We start from the raw sequence: 19,932 nt of genomic DNA on the forward strand, positions 1-19,932 counted from the left end.
GCAGAACAATGTATCAGCGAATATAGCGAGTGATGGCTAATTAACAATTTGGACACCACAGTAGCAATCGCTACAACTAATAAAACCTCTTGAAAACAATTTGGTAATATAATAATTGCTCATTTGCTAGGAAGTGGCTAGTTCTGATTCATAAACTTTGCTAGAAAATAATTGTGACATCTGCTAGTAATGACTGACGCGCTAATGGCGCTCCCTGCGGCTAACAGCAATCTGCTAACTCCAACTAAGACGCTGCAACAGGGGACGGTCGACAAACTCGGTGGTAAACACGCTGCGGTTGTGATGATAAAACGACATTTGTGCTTTGTACAAACTTTTGAAGCTAAATGATAACGCTGGTGAGGTGAGGGGGAAAAAATAAATAAATTAAAAAACTTGGGACGGACCTTCAGAGAGGAGCCTCTGGGGCTGACGCACTTGAAAGGTCTCCCCTCGCCGTCCGTAGTATCCTCCACCTTCTGTCTCTTCTCAGCTGCCTCCGCTCTCCTCCTCTCGATCTCCTCCTTCATCTTCCTCTTTTCCTCCTGAAGAAAAAAAAAAGAAGACACGTCTCAGAGATCAGCGAGATTATCGCGCATCAGCAGGCGGGCGCCGTGTCTTTGCAAGTCTTATCAAACTTTGCGGCGCCTTTGGAGGTAAACTGGAAGTATGAGGAGGGAGAAAGTGGGGAGGCTTTCAGCACTTTTCCCTGATGCGGCGCTTAGCTCCATTCATGCTAACAGCTCGGCTACCTCAGGTTTCCGCTTAGCGTTGGGAAATTCAGGATTATTGTAACAAAAGTGCAATTATTGTACTCCTTTCAACACCAGTGAGTGCCACTCCTGACGGACAGACTCACACAAATGTTTAAATTGTCGTACATTCTGCATTACTGTCGGTACATCGCCAGAGTGTCGTACGCATACGATATTTATCAGACAAATTCAACAATTATCGCACACCTGGCAACACAGTTTTCACCTTCAAAAGTACCGTTTCTGCTATAAAAACCACTAGAAGCTGCTTCCTGTGCTGTGCAGCAGTGAACATCGCCTAATTGCAGTCCCCACAGAGTAAACACAATTTCAACTGTATGAATAAATCCTAAGTGACATGCAACAGTCAGAGCTGCAGCCGTCGCACAATGGATACACGGCACTTCATGCAACAAATCAGGCCGGGGGAGTAATTAAATTACTCGGAGCAAACTCTTATTAACAGTAATTGCCCGCCTCAGGAAAGAAAAGGAGAGTCTGAGATGTGCCGACCGTCAACAGTGTTTTGTTTTTTTCCCTTTTTCTTGCGCGACTCGCAAACAATTAATGTACGAGCGTTTGCAGCGTATTGAATAGATGGCCGAAGCTTGGCAGTATATGAGGCCTCTCCAGCAGACTTGTCTTGGTTAATTAGTCTCTCTGTATCTCTGGGCAATCTTTTAATTACAAACCAAAAGGCCTCATTAACATTACACATGAGGAGTGGAACAGGGGCAGATCGCTGCAGACGGGCGGGAGGGGGGCTAGGGGGCGCCGCGGTCGGAGCCAAGATCAACAAAGGAGGCCAGTCAGTAAGAGTGAGAACGGCCGGAACCTGGGAGCCAATCGGGGAGGAGCACTGTGTGGTGGAGCGTAGGAAGGGGGAGGTCATGGAGTGAGAGATATGCAAAGCGTCGAGGTCTTTGCGCCGGCAGGGAGACGGAGAAGAAATGTGCAGGTTCTGAGTGGGGGTGAGGCTGAGAGGGACTGCATGACATCCAGGACAAGCGGCGAGATTAACAAGGCCAAGCTTGAATAGCGTCGATGAAAAGATTGTTCACCAGGAAGTTGTCGTATTTTAACATTCATTTTGTTAACTTTTGCTTTAACTCCAACTTGGTTAAAAATTGATCTGATTAATCGCATGCAGTGACACAGCAGCGGAAATATCTCCTCGGCAAATTGGGATCCGCTATCAGGGAAGACACATGGAGATGATGGATGGTCTATTAGCAACACAGGTGTTTTTCACCAATAAGAGAAAAAAAAAGTGAAATCATTAATTTTCGTAAAGATTCAACTTAAGTATCTTAACTTTTTTTAGTCATTTTAGTCATTTTACTCAATCTTTTTTACGAGATACAATTCAATAGACGGTATATATTTAACTCAAAGGACACAGACACTTATTTTTGTTTTTTTGATTTTGTCAAAATTGTCAGGACCAAAACTTTAACTTCACCTCACGTGAGCTTAAATCAATCGAGGGAACAATCGGCCCGCATCCTTACCTCCTCCTTGGCCTTCCGCTCCTCCTCCTCCTGCTGCTTCTGCTGCTCCTCCTCCTCCAGCACCTTCCTCCTGTCCTCCCGCTTCCTCTTCAGCTCCTCCAGCTCGGCCTCGGCCTCGTGCTGCCTCTGCCGCATCCTCTCAAACTCCTCGCTCTCGGCGTCGTCGCGGCGCCGCTTCAGCTCCTCCAGCTTGCGCTCCGCCTCCAGGCGGGCCGAGTCGTCCTGGTCGTCGGCCGCCGGCGCCTCGGCCGAGCGGTCGCTGCCGCGGCTGGGCCGAGAGCGCGGGTCGCGCAGAAGATAAAGGAAAAAAGGAGAGGGAGACTCAGGTAAGCGGGGCACAGAGCTGAGCTCAACGGCTGACATTTGATGCGAGCTGAATATTTTAACACACACGCACACTAGCACTGAAGCACACACACATACACATACACACACACACACACACACACACACACACACACATACACACACACACACACACACACAGTGGGAATCGGATTTGCTTCATGCAAACACACGCGTGGAGACACAAACAAAACGTCAACTGTTGTCCCCGCCAAAGCTAATGTTGCAGCGTTGGGTTGGGTTTCCTCCAGGCTCAGTGGTTCACACTGAGGATTAAGGAGCAGGTGACAGGCAACCCAAACACCTCGGCCCCCACCGCCTAAGATTTAGCGCCGCACGGTGGTGAGAAAGGATACTGCAAAAGCAAATAAAGCGAACGGGAGCCGATTTATCGCGCGTATCTCGTCTCGTCAGAAACTGAGAAAAGGTGGACTTGAACTTCGCCCCCTGTTCTTTTTATTTGTATTTGTATTTGTATATTTTATGAGTTGCGTTATCAGGGTGACGATCACAAAACCCAGAACAGATTCATGTTCTGAGGTGTAGTTGCACCCCAGAAGTGCACCTGCCCTCCAAGAATCAATGCTTTTTTCCAAACTAATGTATAAACAGCGAGTCACGTTTAATCATATTACACAGCCAGACGCACAAGTAAATCCATTCTTTCATTCCACTTTATGGCAGCGCGGCCTTGCAAAACGCGCCGCGCTGGGCCTTTAAAAATCACGACACGCTCCGATATGCTACGGTTATTTTCTGCGGAGCGCCTCGGGGCAACACTTGCCTTCCCTACTTAAGGAGCAGCGGCGGCAAACAATAAATGTCACCACCGCAGAATGGATAAGTTCCTGTCTAGACCTAATGGCCGCACAAAGAAACTGCAAATCTAGCGAACAGCAATCTTTCATTTTGTGCGCGGTTAAACGTCCCTTTTCGTTTTATTCAATCGTCAGTCTTTATTGATCCAATTCTGCAATCGTACTAAGATAGCGAGTTTTGCCTAAACTTTAAGGTCAAGCTGCACCCAGAAAATTCCAAATCGGCCAGTGGAAGCTGCGCTTCCAAATCATACGCTTTATTCAAAAATGGCAAATACAGTAATTAGTTTGTTCTTAATAGAATCCACAACATCATCGCAGCGCCACGAGTTCTTGCAAAAGCAAACGGATGACTTTGTTCCTCAGCTGTGTTGTCGCTGTGTCTGTGTACCTGAGGCTCCTCTCCGCCTTCCTGTGCTGTTTGGGAGCTTCCTCTTCCTCCTCCTCTTCCTCCTCCTCCTCGTACAGCCCTCCGTTCTGCTTCCCTCGCTCCTCCCTCTCCTCCACCTGCTCAGGAAAAAGGAGCAACAGTGAGCGAAGGCGTGAAAGGCGAACGCGGCAGTGAAAGGCGAGATCGGAACACGGGGCGACGCGGCGTCCACTCCACAACGACGACCGGGAGTTCCGCAGAACCGAGATCACCGGAGCCCCAGTGTGTCCACTGCCAGTCAAAGCATCGTGTATTATTAATGACGAGAGAAGGTCACACAGCGACTTCGTCTTGATCGATGCGCTTGTCAAGACATCCATCCGCCTTCACAAAGATTCTCCGCAAAGGCGCCCGTTTTTGTGTCCGCAAAAGAAAAAGGAAAAAATCTTTTCTGGTGTGAAAAAACAATAACAGCCTTTCACTCGAAGTGGACGCTGATGACATTTGAGCGACTGTAGCTCAGGAGGTAGAGCGGGTTGTCCAATGACCGAAAGGTTGGCGGTTCAAATCCCACCCCATCCCAGTCCCTCGTTGTGCCCTTGCGCAAGACACTTAACCCACATTGCCTCCTATGAATGTGAGTGAATGTTTAGTGGTGGTCGGAGGGGCTGTGTGACGCTTCCATCAGTCTTGCCCAGGGCAGCTGAGGCTTCACATGGAGCTCCACCACCACCAGTGTGAAGGTGGTGTGAATGGATAATGGGTTCAATGTAAAGTGCTTTGAGTGCCTAGAACACCGCTATATAAAGCCAATCCATTATTATTGTTTGTCCAGACCTGGTGAAGATCAAGTCTGATGTGAGCATGCATTGAGTTGAGGTCTGGTATACACCACCAGTCAACAGTTTGGACACACCGTGTTCATTTAATGTTCTTTCATTCTCATGACTATTGGCATTGCAGTTTCTCACTCAAGGCATTAAAACTACGTATGAACACACATGGAATTATGTAGGAAACAATAAAAGTGTAAAATAACTCAAACACTTTTTATATTGAAATTCTTCAAAATAGCCACCTTTCATAAAAAGCATATTTAGAGTTATTTAATATGTTTGCTGTACATAAAGTACATATATCTTGCTCATATATTTGATGTCTTTAGTATCTATATGCAGTGTAGAAAAAATTGCATGAGAAGGTGTGTCCACACTTTTGACTGGTAGTGTAGATCAGGTCAATTTGTACCAGTGATACAAACTGACAGGGGTAGAATTCCTGCTGAATGGGATCCACTGACCTGACACGCGCCCACGGATTTGGTGTTCGTGAACAAACAGCACTTTGACAATGAGCGACCGAGCAAATGTGACCTACTCTGGTGTTGAAAAAAACCAACAACCTTTGACTGGAAGTAGACACTCATTACTCCGACAGCTCTTATCTCAAGTGAGGACCCCACCCCTCCCCCGCCCCCAATCTTTTCAGCCAGTGTTGGAGTGTTTGGAGTGGAGCATGCAGAGGGAAGAAAAAACACACGGTGGGCACTCTGTGGGCGGGCGGGGGGGCGAGCCGAGGGCCACTGCGTTCCTCGTCCTCCCCCGCCAACGGCAAAAAAACAACACAGAAGCGTGGCGGTAATTTCAGTGTTATGGTCACATTGTTGCAGCGATTCTCTGGGTTTGCTCTTCAAACTGAAACCCTTCTTTATTTACAGTGGCCGACACTGAAGTTACCGGGGGTGGGGTGGCCGTGCATCACACCTCCACTGAATCCCTTACCCCTGGGATGGTACCTCATTATCCCGCAGCATCTCAGCTACCTCACTGTCCTCTTCCACGGTCAAAGACTCGACATCTACGCCGCCGTCCTCGGCCGCTACTATCTCCTCTGAGTTTGCCACCTCCACCTGGTTTACGCTGTCGCTGACTACTGAACGCGCTTCTCCTCCTCTTCTGCCTGCAGGCTCCTGTGACAAAGGTTCACGGGGGGCCTTTGAGATTTTTTTTTATTTCATCTAACCTTCATTTAAAGGTCCAGTGTGTAATATTTGGCTTCATTTATGATTTTTATATTGGTAAAACCTCAATATATTGTTCATAAATACATTAATAGAAGTGTTTAATGGCAGTAGAACAAAAGTAATTTGGTTTTCCTGCCCTCCTGCCGGTTCTCATGTACTGTATATATAAGAATATACATAGATCAATAAGGGTCTTGCTCCCAGTTAGCTGCCATCTTGCACCACTATATTTCTAAGGAAGCCCGGTGTGAACAATCCAGGCCGCCTGACAGCGCGTTTTGTAATTAGGGTGACCACCGTAGTTCACTGGCAAGCTGAGGAGGGGGAGGGGAGAGTGAAATGTAACCACTCGATATTGCTGTTTCTTCTCCAAAATCTCCACATATTACACACTTGACCTTTCACCAGGTTAGTCCCATTGAGATCAAACTTCTATTTTTCAAGTTAGACCTGGCCAAGAGGACAGCGGCAGAGTAATATATTGTGAACAACACATCAAATTTACAGCATTAAAACTTGCTCATTTAACACACGTGCACACAGAAAAAGTTGACTGCATTGATTTCACCAACTCGTTCCACATAACAAGAACTTTAAGTTGAAGTTCCGATGACAGTTTCAAGATAAAGGTCGAGGGATGTTCAAGAAAGAGGGGAATAAAAAAGAAGAAAGAAAACCGGCAGCCCGTCTCAGCCTACCTGAGTTTGGATTTCGGGCTCTTCGCTCGGCTCCTACAGAAACAAGCGACACAATTTGCTGTTCCACTGCCTGAACACACACACACACACACACACACACACACACACACAAACACACAAAACAACCGCCTTGGCTTCGGACTCACCTCCTCCCTGTAGCGAGATCTCCTGGCTGTCTCCTCCACCACTACTTCCACTTTCTGCTCCTCCTCCTGCTCCTCCTCCACGACCTGCGGGGCTCCGCCTCCTCCCTCGACTGTTTCCACCTTCTCCTCCGCCTCCTCGGAGTCGCGGTAGCGCCCCCTGCGGCGGGATGACGAGCTCTCCTCCACCTCTTCCTCCGCCGCTGCCACGCCGCCGTTGCCGCCCTCGGCGGCCGCGTCCAGCAGCCTCTGTCGCTCCAGCGCCTCCTGCAGGCGCCTCTGCCGCCTCTCCTCGCGCTTGGCCATGCGCTCCTGTAGCGCCTGGTCCTCGTCGTCAGCGCCGTAAGGCCTGCTCGCTGTCTCTGTCACGCTGGCGGTGGGAAGGGAGGGAGGGATGGAGGAAGGGAAGGAAGGAGGAAGCGGGTATTCAAGTTCACATTCTGTACTAACTGATCTTGTGTGTAATATGTGGCGTATTTTATGATTTTTATATTGGTAAAACCTTAATACACTGAAAATACATACATAAAAGTAATTTTGTTTTCCTGCCCTTGAAACGGTTCTCATATATATATGTCTGAGAATATCCATAAGTCAAGGGTCTTGCTCCCAGTTAGCCGCCATCTTGCACTGCCATATTTCTAAGGAAGCCTGATGTGGACAATCCAGCTGCCTGACAGCACGTTTCTTATTTAGGGTGAACACTGGCCTCCTCAAATAAACCAACAGAGAAGAAGGTGGACGAGGTATTGAGGTTTGTGCTTGCAGGCCACCGTAGTTCACTGGCAAGCTTGGGAGAGGGAAAGTATGGAGACCCTAAGGGGACTTAAGTGTAAGAGCGCTGCAATCTAAAATGTAATTACTTGATGTTGCTTTTTCTTCTCGACAATCCCAAATATGACACACTTAACCTTAAATTTAAATTAAATTAATGAAACAATACATTTGTTGATAATTCTGCAAAAATGCAATGCCGGGCCTCTCAAGATCTGCACTGAAAATATAGGGGAAAAGACACAGAAATGCTGTTTCCTTCATTTGGGAAAAGAGTAGGAGGTTGTAGGTAGTCACTGCTGATGTGTGTCTGTGTCACCTGTGGCTGTTGGCGGTCACCACACTGTCCGTCTGTCCGCTGGGCTCCTCGCTCTCGCGGCTCATTAGCCTCTCCTGTCGCGCCCTGCGCCTCCTCTCGCGGGCCGCCTCTTCCTCGTCATCCTCGTTCCTGGCCATCCTGGAGGACACGAAGAAAAAAAAAAACAACAAATAAACAAAAATATCCTGTTAGAATGTCAGGAAACAGAAGTTCTGGACACAAAAACTGACAGACCATTTCTGCTATGTATGGATGCCAGATGAAGAAGCGATTCACTTCTCCTTGGTGAACATACTTCACAACAATTAAGAGACCGCAGATACAAAATTAATCTTAAAAAATAATACTGTAATTTGTCTTCAAGCTGTCTTCATCGATTACCTTCTGAAACGGCCATCAGGCACTGCATCCTTCAACTTGAAGGATGCTTAAGACATCCTCTCACCCAAACTTGACCTTTCAAAAACACATATAATTGTTTTCAAATCTATTTGTAAATGTACGACTGTGTCCCGTTGGATGAAGGATCCGTAGGAAATCACAAATCACAGACAAATTCCTGGTGACAGGCTTTTGGATTAAATGTAATCACAGACTTGTAAATTTCCAAACAAAAAAAATCTGATAAGCTATTCAAATAAAGGAAGTATATACCATAAACATGGAGATCCTTCAGAGAGATCCTGGACCAATATAGATCCTTCAAAAATGTACCGTTCCGTGTCTGTGAGTAAAAAGAGCGACCAAAAGTGGGCAAATGGATACAAAGTGCTGCTTTATTTCAGTCCAGATTTTAAGGGCCTGATTGTCATTGCGTTCCTCCCTGCAGGCTCATATGGTTCTGCCAGCGAAGAGAACGACAACGTGCCGAGTCAGGAAAGTCGACGGGACGTATGTTGGATTTGCCGCCGGGCCGGCTAATCATTTGGTTCGAGGTCCCGACTCCCCCTCACAAAACTTCAAAAGGGAACAATCCCTTAAATTGGCTTGTAATCATCACAGCGACCAAACCTGGAGGATTTGGATTTCCCCCCTCCTCTCTTTTCTTTTCTATCTCCCTTCTCTCCTATCAAGCTGGCCTGTCAGCTGTGGAGCTACCAATACTTCTTATCGTAGCTGCAGTTTTCCAACGCTGATAAAAAGAAGGGAAAAAGCCCAAGTCTGGAGAAACAGCAGGCAGCTCGGATGGAGGATAAGAGGGAAGCTGGAGAAACTGCAGCGGGGCTCCGTTTGTGTTGGATAAGAGCGAGCCGGACTTGTGTGCGAGTGCTTGAGAAAAAAAAAATACTTCAAACGCCAACTGCACTTTTTGAAATTGGTGATGATGTATTTTTCCATTTTTTTAGTCATGTTCACTTTTTAAATGAAGAGGTTAGCTCAGCGTAAATAAAGGAAGCAAATGCAGGCAACGGAAAATTTTCCAAACATTTTCTACAGACACACAGCCGCCCTTTTCAAAAAAAAAAAAATGATTCATTCTACTTGAAAAACTAGCTGGAAATGTTACAACAAGCAATGACTTCACTGAGGACGCACTTCACATCGATATGAAACCAAAAATGAGTGAAACTGCTTTTGTGAAACTTTCTTTCTGCCTCCATGCACGTTTCTAACTTTCACACATTCTGGTGTGGTTTCGACAACGACGCCCTTCGGAAATTGTGAGCAAGGTGCAAAGTTGCGAGCGCGGGGGGTCGCTTCAGTTCACACTCTTGTGTTTTTCTTTACTGCAGACACTAAAGAATTGTACTGTTCCACGTCTGTTCAGCCGCTCCGTCTCCAACTCTCCTGCCAAGACCTACAGACCGTCCGTCTCCTGATCGGTGGAGGGGGGAGGGGGGATCCAAAGCAGATGCACGGTGAATTTATGTGCGTCTTTATTAAACGCTTTGAGGCGACGGGGGAACGACGCCATGCCAGCGCTGACACAACTGCAGTGTTCTCAGCCTCGGCCGGGGGAGGAACGCTACCGTGTACTTATGGGCTTAAGCTTGATTGCAAGTTGAGGTCTTTCTCCAGCGCTGGGGCCAAAGTCTGGGAGATTAGCTCAGTGCAGCTGGAACAGAATTAGACAGGCTCGTGGCAACGAGCTACAACCAAAGGGGGGGTGGGGGGGGGTGAGTACAAGATCTGACGTGGAGGGGCGGCATTATTAACAGAAGGAGATCTTGACTTTACTGGATTTTCTGGGGATAACTTTCCAAAGCGCCGCATTTCCTTCGCCGCCTGACGTCAACGGGGGCTGCGGCTACATGCATGATGCACGTCAGACCCCCGACCTTTGGTGTCGTCTTCTTCATCTTCTCTGGGACGGGAGAGATGGTAGATGGAAGATGCTTCTTTGATTCCGCACTTCTATCCAAACGCCGACGCTACGAGGCTAGGGCTAGGCTACAAGGTTAGCGTGTTTTACGACGCAGCCAAAAGGCGCCAAAGTCTGTGTTCTGCTTCTTCAAAGAAAAGAATGTGTCGCGTTGTTCAAAAATAAGTTTTGCTTAAATTTTCATTCCTTTCAACACTCCAGTAGACGTCAACTGCGTGCACCTGCAACATTAACCCTTATTTAAAATGCCTGAGCGGTGTGTTGTTTCTGTGAAGAAGAAGAATAAGAAGGAGGGGGAAACAGAAACAGAAAAAAAAACACCCCAAAAAAACTTCCTTAACTCCCGAAGGACTGCGCTGCTCCAGAAACGGAACTGTAATGTCGTGAGAAAGACAAAATGACAACAGCTAAAAAAAGAAACAAAAGAGTCCTTGGCGGCGGCGACACTCTCAGGGTTAAATATTCCTCAGGAGGGAGAGAAGAACAAACTCCTAAAAGCTGAATTAGCATTCCTGTCAATCACAGGCTTGGCTGGAGAAAGCGTGCGTGCGCGCACACACACACACACACACACACACAGACACACAGACACACACAGACACACACAGACACACACACACACACGGCTACAGGCTAGATTTAATATCCCGCTCCTTTAGCGAGGCCCCAAACTCTATCAGCATACTGACACGGAAATATGGGGAGATATGGGAAGGCGATACGGCAGGGGGGGAGAAAAATGAGGAGGGGAAAGAGCAAGAAGAGGACGGAGGGAAGTGGATGGGGTGTGGGGGGGGCGTAATGGGAAAAGGGACAAATCTGCAGACTTTATCTCGGGCGGCGACGACCTTTCCCCCGCGCGTCGCGTCGCACCTGCGGGTGTCGAAAATCCGAACCGAGCTCTCCGCCGACAGAACGGCTGACGGCGGGAATGCGGGCGGGCAGGGAAAAGGGGGGGGTGGCGGAAAAAGAAGGGGGGCAGGGGGGAGGAGTTCTGGGGGGAGGGGGAAGAGGTGGCGGAAAAAACGTCCAAATATTTTCTTTAAAGTGAAATATCTCAGAAATGTCAGTGAAAACAATTTGGCGGCGGCGTGGGGGAGGAGGGGCCCATGAGAAAAGACTGGACGCCCCCCCCGGGCAGAAGAGAAGCTGAGAACGGGAGAGAGGGAGGGAAGGGGAGGACGGGAGAGAGGGGCGGGGCCTTTGGTTGGGGCTGTCAGAGATGCTGACCCATTCCCACGCTGGCCTCACTGGACTGTCAGCCCCAAACCTTCCCCCCCCCGCCCCCTCGCTCTGCCTTCCCCACCCTGCTCTCCGCTGGGCCCACTTCCAATAGCGCACAGTTGTGAGTAGCATCAGACTGCACTTCACTCAACTCCGGCAAAAAATTTAAAAATACAATAAAATATCATGAAAAGTGACATTTTTTTAATCTTCTACATGAAAACATCTGCGCCCATAGCAAATCAAATCAATTCAAACTTGACTTTTAAAGCACTTTTTATACAAAGTGCTTAATTGGAAATACGGGGGAAAAAAGTGAGATAATGGCGTTTTTTTTTTAAAAAAAGCTTTAAATTTTTTTTTTGGTATTTTTGCAGCTTCCCCTCCTTTCCTGACAGAACCCAAAGGTTTTAAAATCCTCGGCCGGGTCGTGTTCGGAGCGGCAGCTCGCAGCCTGGGCGGGGACTCTTTGGCTCGGCTCATTCACGAAAGGATGGGTGTTATTTCCTGAGCCACCCCACCACCACCACCACCACCCCACCCGAGCCGGGGAACAGGGCCGCGTTCAACAACGTGTCCGGAATGGGGACGAGCGACTGCGAGAGGTGGCACAGAGGGCAATTTGAAGAAAGAAAAAAGAAAAAGAAGAACTGGTAAAAAACACGCAAAAGTGGGACGGGGGGGAGGGGGATCAAAAGGAGTGCGGACAGTGGAGTTGAGAAGGAGGGATTTGTGGAAGTGAGAGAGGCAGGCGGAGGAGGAAGAAAGGAGGCGGAGGGGGAGGAAGAGGAGGAGGAGGAGGAGAGTTGGAGGTTTGGGGGAGAATGAGAAGAATGTGGGGAAGCGAAGGAGGACGAGTTCGGGGTTCAGGACAGCAGCGGAGGGAGATGGGGGGGCAGAGTGTGGGGAGAGGAACACACAGAGGCAGCGACACCCAGGGGACAAACAAAAAAAAAAGAGGGAGATGGATGATGACAAGAAAAGAAGGAGGCGGAGGAAGAGAGCAACGGAAAATAGCAACAAGAGGGAAAAAAAGAGCCTTCCAAAAAAGGACATCGCAGATGGAAGTCTTTTCCAAAAGCATCGCTGTATGTTTAACCAAGCTGCGAAAATATGTACAGTTTGACATCGGGGCACCTTTTTTTAAAAAAAACTTTTAAACATACGCAGACAGTTCTGGAAAGAAAAAGTAAAAAGGTAAAATAGCAAGTTGTGGGTTTACTGGAGGTCATGCGAGGATGTATTTTTCTAGGGTGAGCGAAGCGGCTAATCTCCTTATCTAACCCAGTAAGGCGCGACGGCCAATAAGTGCACTTGACAAAGTGTTGCGCTGGGCCTTTAGCGCAAAAACAACACAATGTTTTGAGCTGGGACAGCCGAGTGCGTTCGCAAGCGTGCGACAGAGTCTCGTCTTTGCGCGCTATTAAGCGCAACTGAACTATTTTTAGCGAAACGCACGATAGCCTCTGGTCAGCGAATCGACTGGGAACATTCCACATCTGTGAGCTCTCCTTTTTGGGGGCGTTGAGGGGGTAAAACAAGAGATTCCTGTGTGACTGTGTACTTTAGCGAAGAGACGAGCAGCGTGCAGAGTGTGAGAATCCGGGGCAGAGCGTTGGGGGGTGGGGGAGGAGGAGAGGGGGACTCGGGTGGAACGTTTGTGTGTGGCCTTCGGCGGGAGGAGGGCAAGAAGAGACGGAGGAAACCAACTGCCCACCTCGGCATCAAACAACAACCCGAGTTCTTTAAACCATAACTGACAGTGTTTTCCACAAGTCCAAGCGATAGCGCGCTAATGCAAAAACCCAGTTGGATAATATTTACTTGTGCAGCCATCGGAGCCATCAACTTGTGGGTCACAACAGCGTGTAATCTAGACAACAAGAGGGCCGTTGTGCAAAACTTAGCGGGATCTTTTGACGACGTGTGGGCATAAAAAAATAGAAATGTTTGTTTTCGCTATCGCTAAAAACAAGTAAATGCTGCGTCTTCACTTGGTAATGATAATAAATATTTATGTTAGTCTGGGTCCATTTGTAGGGAAGTGGCCATTTTGATCAGTTTAGATGCTACCAAATCTTATATGCTATGCCTTAAGCTCGAGTAGGTTTTTCGTGAACCCCTTCCATAACAGCTAGCTAGCATTTGGGTTAGGGTTAGGGTTAGGGTTGGCTTGCTAGCAGTGCCATTCACCAGTGGCCATTGAGTACAAACTACTTCCATGGAATTTACCTTCATTGGCTTTCATGGCTCCCAATGTAAATCCCAATGTAAGTCTGTAGCGTTTATAGCTATCGCGATCAAGCATGCTCCAAGATGTACTGCACTGTGCGTATGCTTTACTGAGCAAGTTAAGCTAGCTCGTCAAACCTTATCACTTGGTATGGAGCCAAAAAAACACGTGCACACTAGAGTAAACTCTTGAACGGCCACCCGAATCCCTGCGCACAAACACTCCCACAGTCCCAGTGTGTCGGAAACAGCTCGTGGAGAGCTGGCCGGTAAACACTCATAATGGCTTCGGAATTTTGGCATCCCGACAGCAGTTATTATACGGTCCCACTCCCCTCGCCATTGGTGGCTGAATTGAGGACCGGCCAGTGAGCCAACATGTGGTTCTGACTAAGCCCGCCAAGAGGGGCATGTAAATATTGATTGTTTCAATATATTGGCAAAGATGGAGAACGCCGCAGCAGGGAAAATCTTTCATCAATAAGAGGGCTGGCGTGCCAGGAGAAATGATTGCCTCTCGGATGGAGTAAACAGCCACCAGCAAAACGGACCTCCGAGCTAAAACAAAAATGTTAATTCCGAACACGGTTGCGACGGCTTATCTCTTCCTTCGCTCCTTGATTTTATCTTGCTCAGGTAGCACGAATGCTTCTAAAAATACTCATCAGCGAGGTTTTCTGAGGTTTCCCGAAGCAAAACAGTGACAGACTTGATAACATTCAGGTCGGATGATGAGGGAGCTGACGGCGGACGTTATAACTTCATCTCCAACATGATACCTTCCTTTAGTCTTCTTAAGTTTTCAAAGTTTGAGTTTTTGCAACTGCCTTACTCATCACCTCAATGCTTGAACCTCGTGCACGTGGCCGCAGGGCTAAGAAAGTTAGCAACCGGCATGAAGGAATCGTTGCATTATTGAGGAAATCCCCTTTCTGGGGTGAGTAAAAACCAAAACAGACCTAACAAGGAGTGATAACATTTGAAAATCATTCATTCATTCATTCATCTTCTATACCCGCTTATTCCTATTCAGGGTCACGGGGGTCTGCTGGAGCCTCTCCCAGCTGTCTTAGGGTGAAGGCAGGGTGACACTCTGGACAAGTCGCCAGTTCATCGCAGCATTTGAAATTCAATCATGTTATTTTTTATTTTGCCTTTTTTAATAGAAACACTCAATAATTCCACTTTGGCTTTCGTGCTATGGCAGTTTTATAGGGTGATGACGCCAGGCGACAGTCGTGTACCGTGTATTGGACTTTTTGCTGCCTTTTTTTCAGTTCCCCTACATGAACAAAGAGGCCAATCTACTTGCGGAATGCAGCAATATTTTCGCCCCAATATGTACATGAAAGGACGGTGTACATGCTTAACCCGGCTGCTGCGCACCACAGACATCCAATAGGCACGCGGGTCTGTTTTCTGGTAATTTATTGGCTGATGGCACTGCTCACGCAGCTCCGGCGATGCGCTACCGGGCGGCCGTGAACTGTGCTGGACGGAATTTCAAAGGGGTTTCGACTTAATGCGAACCATTCACAGAGCAAAAACAATGTGGCGCTCCAAATCGCTCCAAATAGGGGAAAAATAAAACAAAAAAGATTCTGGATGAATGACCTCACCCTGAGTTTTATGAGGAAGGAGCATGACCTCGAGCCAGCACAGCTGATGTGAGGCCTTCGTTTCAGACGGGACAATTGCCGCGTCACCTCCAGCTAAGGGCTGCGTTTGTGGCGCCAGAAACATTGCGGGGTGATTGTGCAGGAAACACTTGAATTCTGCATCAAATCAGCTCGTTTTTCATCAGTGTTGGAGCAAGTCCATCAAAACAGCAGGGCGACCTTGGCGGATATCTGCATCCGCATCGCTCTCGCCCTTCAATGAGAGTGAATGAGCACACTCCAGTGTGAAAAGGCCCTCACCAAACCAAAAACGCCTATAAAATCCCCCCTTTTCAGCTTTTCCTTTGACCGCACAAAATCAATTTGATGAATGAACTCTGGTTTGGTCAATTTCCCCCTTTTCACCAAAGCCACTTCACAAAAAAAAGGAGAGAAAATTGGAAAAAAAGAGGCTGGATGGGGTGGAGGTTAGAGATTGCACATTTCCACTTAAAGGTCATCGCGTTGCTGATCGGACGTGTCTCCAAGCTGCGTCCGTTCGTCGCACCGCTGGAGGACGCCAGTATTTGCCGAGCGGTGCTTTCAAAGAGCGGGAGTTTGCGGACAGGTACGACGTGGAACTTCCTCGAGGTCTTACCGCTCGGCCTCCAGGCGCATCTCCTCGCGCTTCTGCCTCCTCAGCTCCCGGCGCCTCTCGAAGTCCATTTCCTCCATGACTGTGACCTGCAAGGGAAGGCGTGACATTGTTAAGGGCGACTCGATTCTCAGGAAGGAAACGCCGACAAACAATGAATGACACAACCGCCGGGTCAGCAGTCCGACAAAGCCTTTCATTTCCGCACCTACGAGGTGAGCGGATGTTGACGTGATGTTCGGAGAGCGGATGACCTCCTTCAATTTCTTTTTTTTTGGGGGGGGAAGGGAGGGGGGTGGGAGGGGTTCTTCCTTCCTTTGCCATCAGTGTTAGCTCTCGCTCTGCGCCTCGAATTACAGAAATGCGTTGAGCAGCAACGACGAGAAGTCATTTCAACTCTCATCTTTTCCTTCCAAACGAAACAAGACAAGCGAGGGTGGATGGATGGATGGATGGATGGAGGGTTGGATGGATGGAGGAATGGAGGGGTGGGGGGCAGAAGTTTACGTGAGCGGCTGTGCGTCGCACCGAGACCACCCAGGAGTCTCCGCCGAAGCTTCCCGGTGTACATCCGTTAGCCAGCCCCCCCCCCCCCCCCAGGGAAAAGACTCACTGGGGAGCAGCAGCAGCAGCACAACACAAAAAGTGGCAGCAGAGGTACAAAGAGGAGAGGAGGTGCGGCCGCCGTACCTGGAGTCCGCCCCCCCCCCTTCACTGCTCTGCTCAGAGCCTTTCCCACAGTCCTGCACAATTCACCTTCCCCTCTCTCTCTCTCTCTCTCTCTCGCTCTCCGCTCCTGGCCCCTCCCCCTCATCCCTCTGTGACCTCCCTTCCGCGCCCCCCCTTTTCCCCCTCAGACTTCCCCTCCACTCTCCCTCCCTCCCTCCCAGGATCCTCCCCCTTTTCCTCTGCTGAGCCCCCACCTCCCCCACCTCCCCCACCTTCTTCCTGCTTCCCTGTTTACCTTCACGTCAACGCTCGGGCCACTCTCCGCTCTGAGCTCGTTTGGGTTTTCCTTTTTTATTCATTTATTTATTTATTTTTTTTTTTGTAGTATGCAAAATATTGCATACGCGAGCGGGTGAACATGTTTTTTTTCTGACTTTTCTTTCTGCAAAAGAAAAGTCTGATCCGAACAGCCCGGCTCCCCTCCTCGCAAACACAGCCTCGTCCCGCTGGTGCTTGCCGAAGACTCGGAGGAGGAGGTGAAGGATTTTTTTCAAAACGCAGCAAGAAAAAAACAACAACCTGGATCTCCTCGTCCAGATGCGGGCTCGGTGTCATTTATGAAACAAGGGAGGAAAAAAAACAAGTTGGGGAGAATAGGGAGGGGGGCAAAACCGGTATGCAGACGTAATCCTACTCATGCGACCGTAATTAAGACGAAACGCGGGCAATAACTAAAAGTGACAAGGCCTCCAAACATCACCAGCCTAATCACATACTTCCTCCGAGCGGCGACGCCGAGGGAGACAAAGTTATTAGTAACGCAAGCGCGGTCGGCGGGCGAGCGAGCGGCATACAGTCGGAGCTATAGTGGGATGATTTATGCAGCCGGCAAGACGGTGGTTTTCTTCTGGTGCTCGGTGCGGAATTAAAATGAGACATACATCATCCGCCAGCACGTCACCGGAATAAGCTTTGTCAACTTAATGATCACGGATTGGCTCTTTGCACTCAGGATCCCGCCATGAATCACCGAGATCGAGATCGAGGTTTTTTTTTGTCCTCCTTCTTTCCTGTCTTTCTTTTTTTTTAACCCCCCCCCCCACTGTCCGAGCTAAAACGCAGGCGGTAATAAACGCACCTTCCGCCGCACGAGAGCAGCAGCAGCAGCAGCAGCAGCAATAGCAGCCAGCAGGCAGCTGACTGACTGTGCCTGTGGCTTGCAGAGAGAAAAGAAAAAAAAAGAGAAAAACAAGAAGGGCCCTGGGTGTGTATGACACAGAAAGTTGTGCGACTGTTGTGTATATCGCTGACAGGGCCACCCACACGCAGGCTGCAGAGGCTCGCGGAGGTGGACCGGCATTCCGTGAGGACGAGCGAACCTGGAGTCAGGAGTTTGTGACATATTCAGACTTTCTTCTTCTTCTTCTTCTTCTTCTTCTTCTTCTTCTTCTTCCTCTTTTTACGAGTTCCACCCACCCCTGCTTTTCCGCTGTAAAAGCCCCTTCATCCTCCTTTTTTTATGCCTCTGACCGTTAATTCCACCATTTTATCTCGGGAACCATCCCGCCCTTCCTTTTTCCTCTGTCTTTCTCCTTTCTCTCCTCTCCTCTCCTTTTTTTTGTTCACTCCGTCTGCGCCGACCTTCTACAATGGCTATAATGACACATTTACCAGTCAAATTACTACCTGTCGAGACTGCCAGGCCCTGGCACAGAACCCGGTGACCGAGCGCGAGCCTTTTAAAAGCAAAAAAATAAAAAAAGCCAAGAAAAAAAAAGCCTTAAAAGCCAAGTTGATATTATCCTGACAGCCACGGGGATTATACCAGCCTTATAATGCACCCATCCCCTCGCACAGCTGAAAGCACCAAAACAATGGGCCCCCGCGTCGGCCCAGTGGAGCGCGGCCGGCCGTGAGTGAGGTCGGGGGAATAAGTACGGGGCTTGCAAGCGTATCTACTTTTGGATTTCGGTGAAATGTTTTTGGCTTCTGCGAAAAGAATAAATAAAAAATAAATAAACTAAAAACGGAAGGCTGCAGCCGTTCGGCCAGATTTATTACCGAGATACTCGCGCAACAATCCCCCGCATGGCAAACACATCCATCTCCAGGTTATGGGTATGAAGCTATGCGAGGAATGCTCCCATGCAACCCCTGATTTTTTTGCGGAGGGGACTTGAGAGAGCCTCCAAATTACTCATTCGCAGGCCAGTCAGGAAATGAAGCAAGGGTGGTAGTGAGGGTGTGTTTACTTGTTAGCCTGCACGGCTAGCAAGTAAAGAAACGAACCTCAAACTACTACAGGTGGAAGGGTAGAAGTCACTCAAGTCTCATACGGTGACTTGGATGCTTTATTGTGGAAAAAAGACACACTTCTATCATAAAGACGTCAATTTGTCTGGATTAAGTTGCCGCTCAAAGCGCAAAGCCCAGTTCCAAGCACTGTTGCCCGGCGCTAACATCGTTGGCACTAACACAATTACAGCGGCGTCTCGTTTTTAAGCATCCGAAGATGCTTACACGGACTAATTAGCATTAAGAGTGGGTTCCGTGGAGGCCCGTTTGTTTCCACCTCGGATTCGGTTTCCAACAAAAAAAAGCACAAATTAGAAACATGGAACCGGCCTTGGAAAAACCTTCAGTTTCCATCTCCTCCAAAAGCTGGAGTCGGAGCCACCCCAGCGTGGCACCATAAACAGTGTTGATTTACCACAAATGTCTTCCTATAAAAAAAGGAGCCGTGCCTCGTAACCGGGGCCTTTTGCGGCGCTGGCAGCCGAGTGCAAGCAGCCAGACTCTGTCTGCGTCGCCGCATCTGCCGCTTTCCTCTCAGCCCGCGTAGGAAGAGAGATGATGACGATAGCAGGGGGGAGGAGTCTCGGCGATGCAGGTGTTCAGGTGGAGGACGCATTCCAACGATCTGAAATGTGAGAGCGACGCAAGAGCCTCTCTGGTCTTTGCATCAGTGGGTTAAAAAAAAAAGAAAAGCCACCGGCGAGCAGACGAGCGACGGGAATCAGTTTTCCGAAAGCGCAGCTAGACGAGGCTAGCTTGGAGGCTACGCCAAAACAAGATATACACATCAAGCTGCCGTCATGTGGCCGTCGCCTGGAAATAAATGTCAAAAGGCGTTAGGATATTTTATGGATTACGTTCTGGCGGGGGGAGGCTGCTCAGAAAAGGAAACGGAGGATGGCGTTTTTGACATCCACTCCAGTCCCTTTAAAAGCGCTGCCGGGCTCCCAGTCAAAAGGCTGAAGGAGGCTGAAATTACAACTGGCTGCGAATTTTCCAACAAATTGAAAAAGGCTTTTATTGTGACAGCAGGACTGCCTGCCGTCAAATCCTGTCAGAAGTCTGCCAGACATCTTGACACATGAGAATCATGTCTTTTTTCTTTTTTTTTTAACGACAAAAATGCAGCCACGAAACCGCAGCCTCTGTCCACTAAAAGGGCAATTAGTCAAAGTTTTTC

At 48.6% G+C, this 19,932-nt stretch overlaps 1 protein-coding gene across 6 annotated transcripts in view; it reads right to left on the minus strand.

The window, feature by feature from the left end:
* cald1a (caldesmon 1a) overlaps window positions 1-19,932 on the minus strand; it is a 51,834-nt gene that overhangs the window by 11,443 nt on the left and 20,459 nt on the right. For 4 of the 6 annotated variants that reach the window (XR_012923843.1, XM_076012033.1, XM_076012035.1 and 1 more), the window contains exons 2-9: window positions 15,792-15,877; window positions 7,757-7,894; window positions 6,667-7,033; window positions 6,521-6,553; window positions 5,595-5,768; window positions 3,821-3,936; window positions 2,267-2,534; window positions 408-545 (exon numbers count right to left, since the gene is read on the minus strand). Coding sequence is in view for 5 of the 6 variants with exons in the window: in XM_076012033.1 (XP_075868148.1) it covers window positions 408-545; window positions 2,267-2,534; window positions 3,821-3,936; window positions 5,595-5,768; window positions 6,521-6,553; window positions 6,667-7,033; window positions 7,757-7,894; window positions 15,792-15,868 (1,311 nt within the window). In the remaining variant the exon portion in view is untranslated. The remainder of the gene's footprint in view (window positions 1-407; window positions 546-2,266; window positions 2,535-3,820; window positions 3,937-5,594; window positions 5,769-6,520; window positions 6,554-6,666; window positions 7,034-7,756; window positions 7,895-15,791; window positions 15,878-19,932) is intronic. The other 2 variants (XM_076012037.1, XM_076012038.1) reach the window with 2 other exon arrangements.

This window comes from Nelusetta ayraudi, unplaced genomic scaffold (genome assembly GCF_046127955.1).
Source record: "Nelusetta ayraudi isolate G7.1 ecotype Tasmania unplaced genomic scaffold, CSIRO-AGI_Nayr_v1 ptg000135l, whole genome shotgun sequence".
Classification (NCBI taxonomy): domain Eukaryota; kingdom Metazoa; phylum Chordata; class Actinopteri; order Tetraodontiformes; family Monacanthidae; genus Nelusetta; species Nelusetta ayraudi.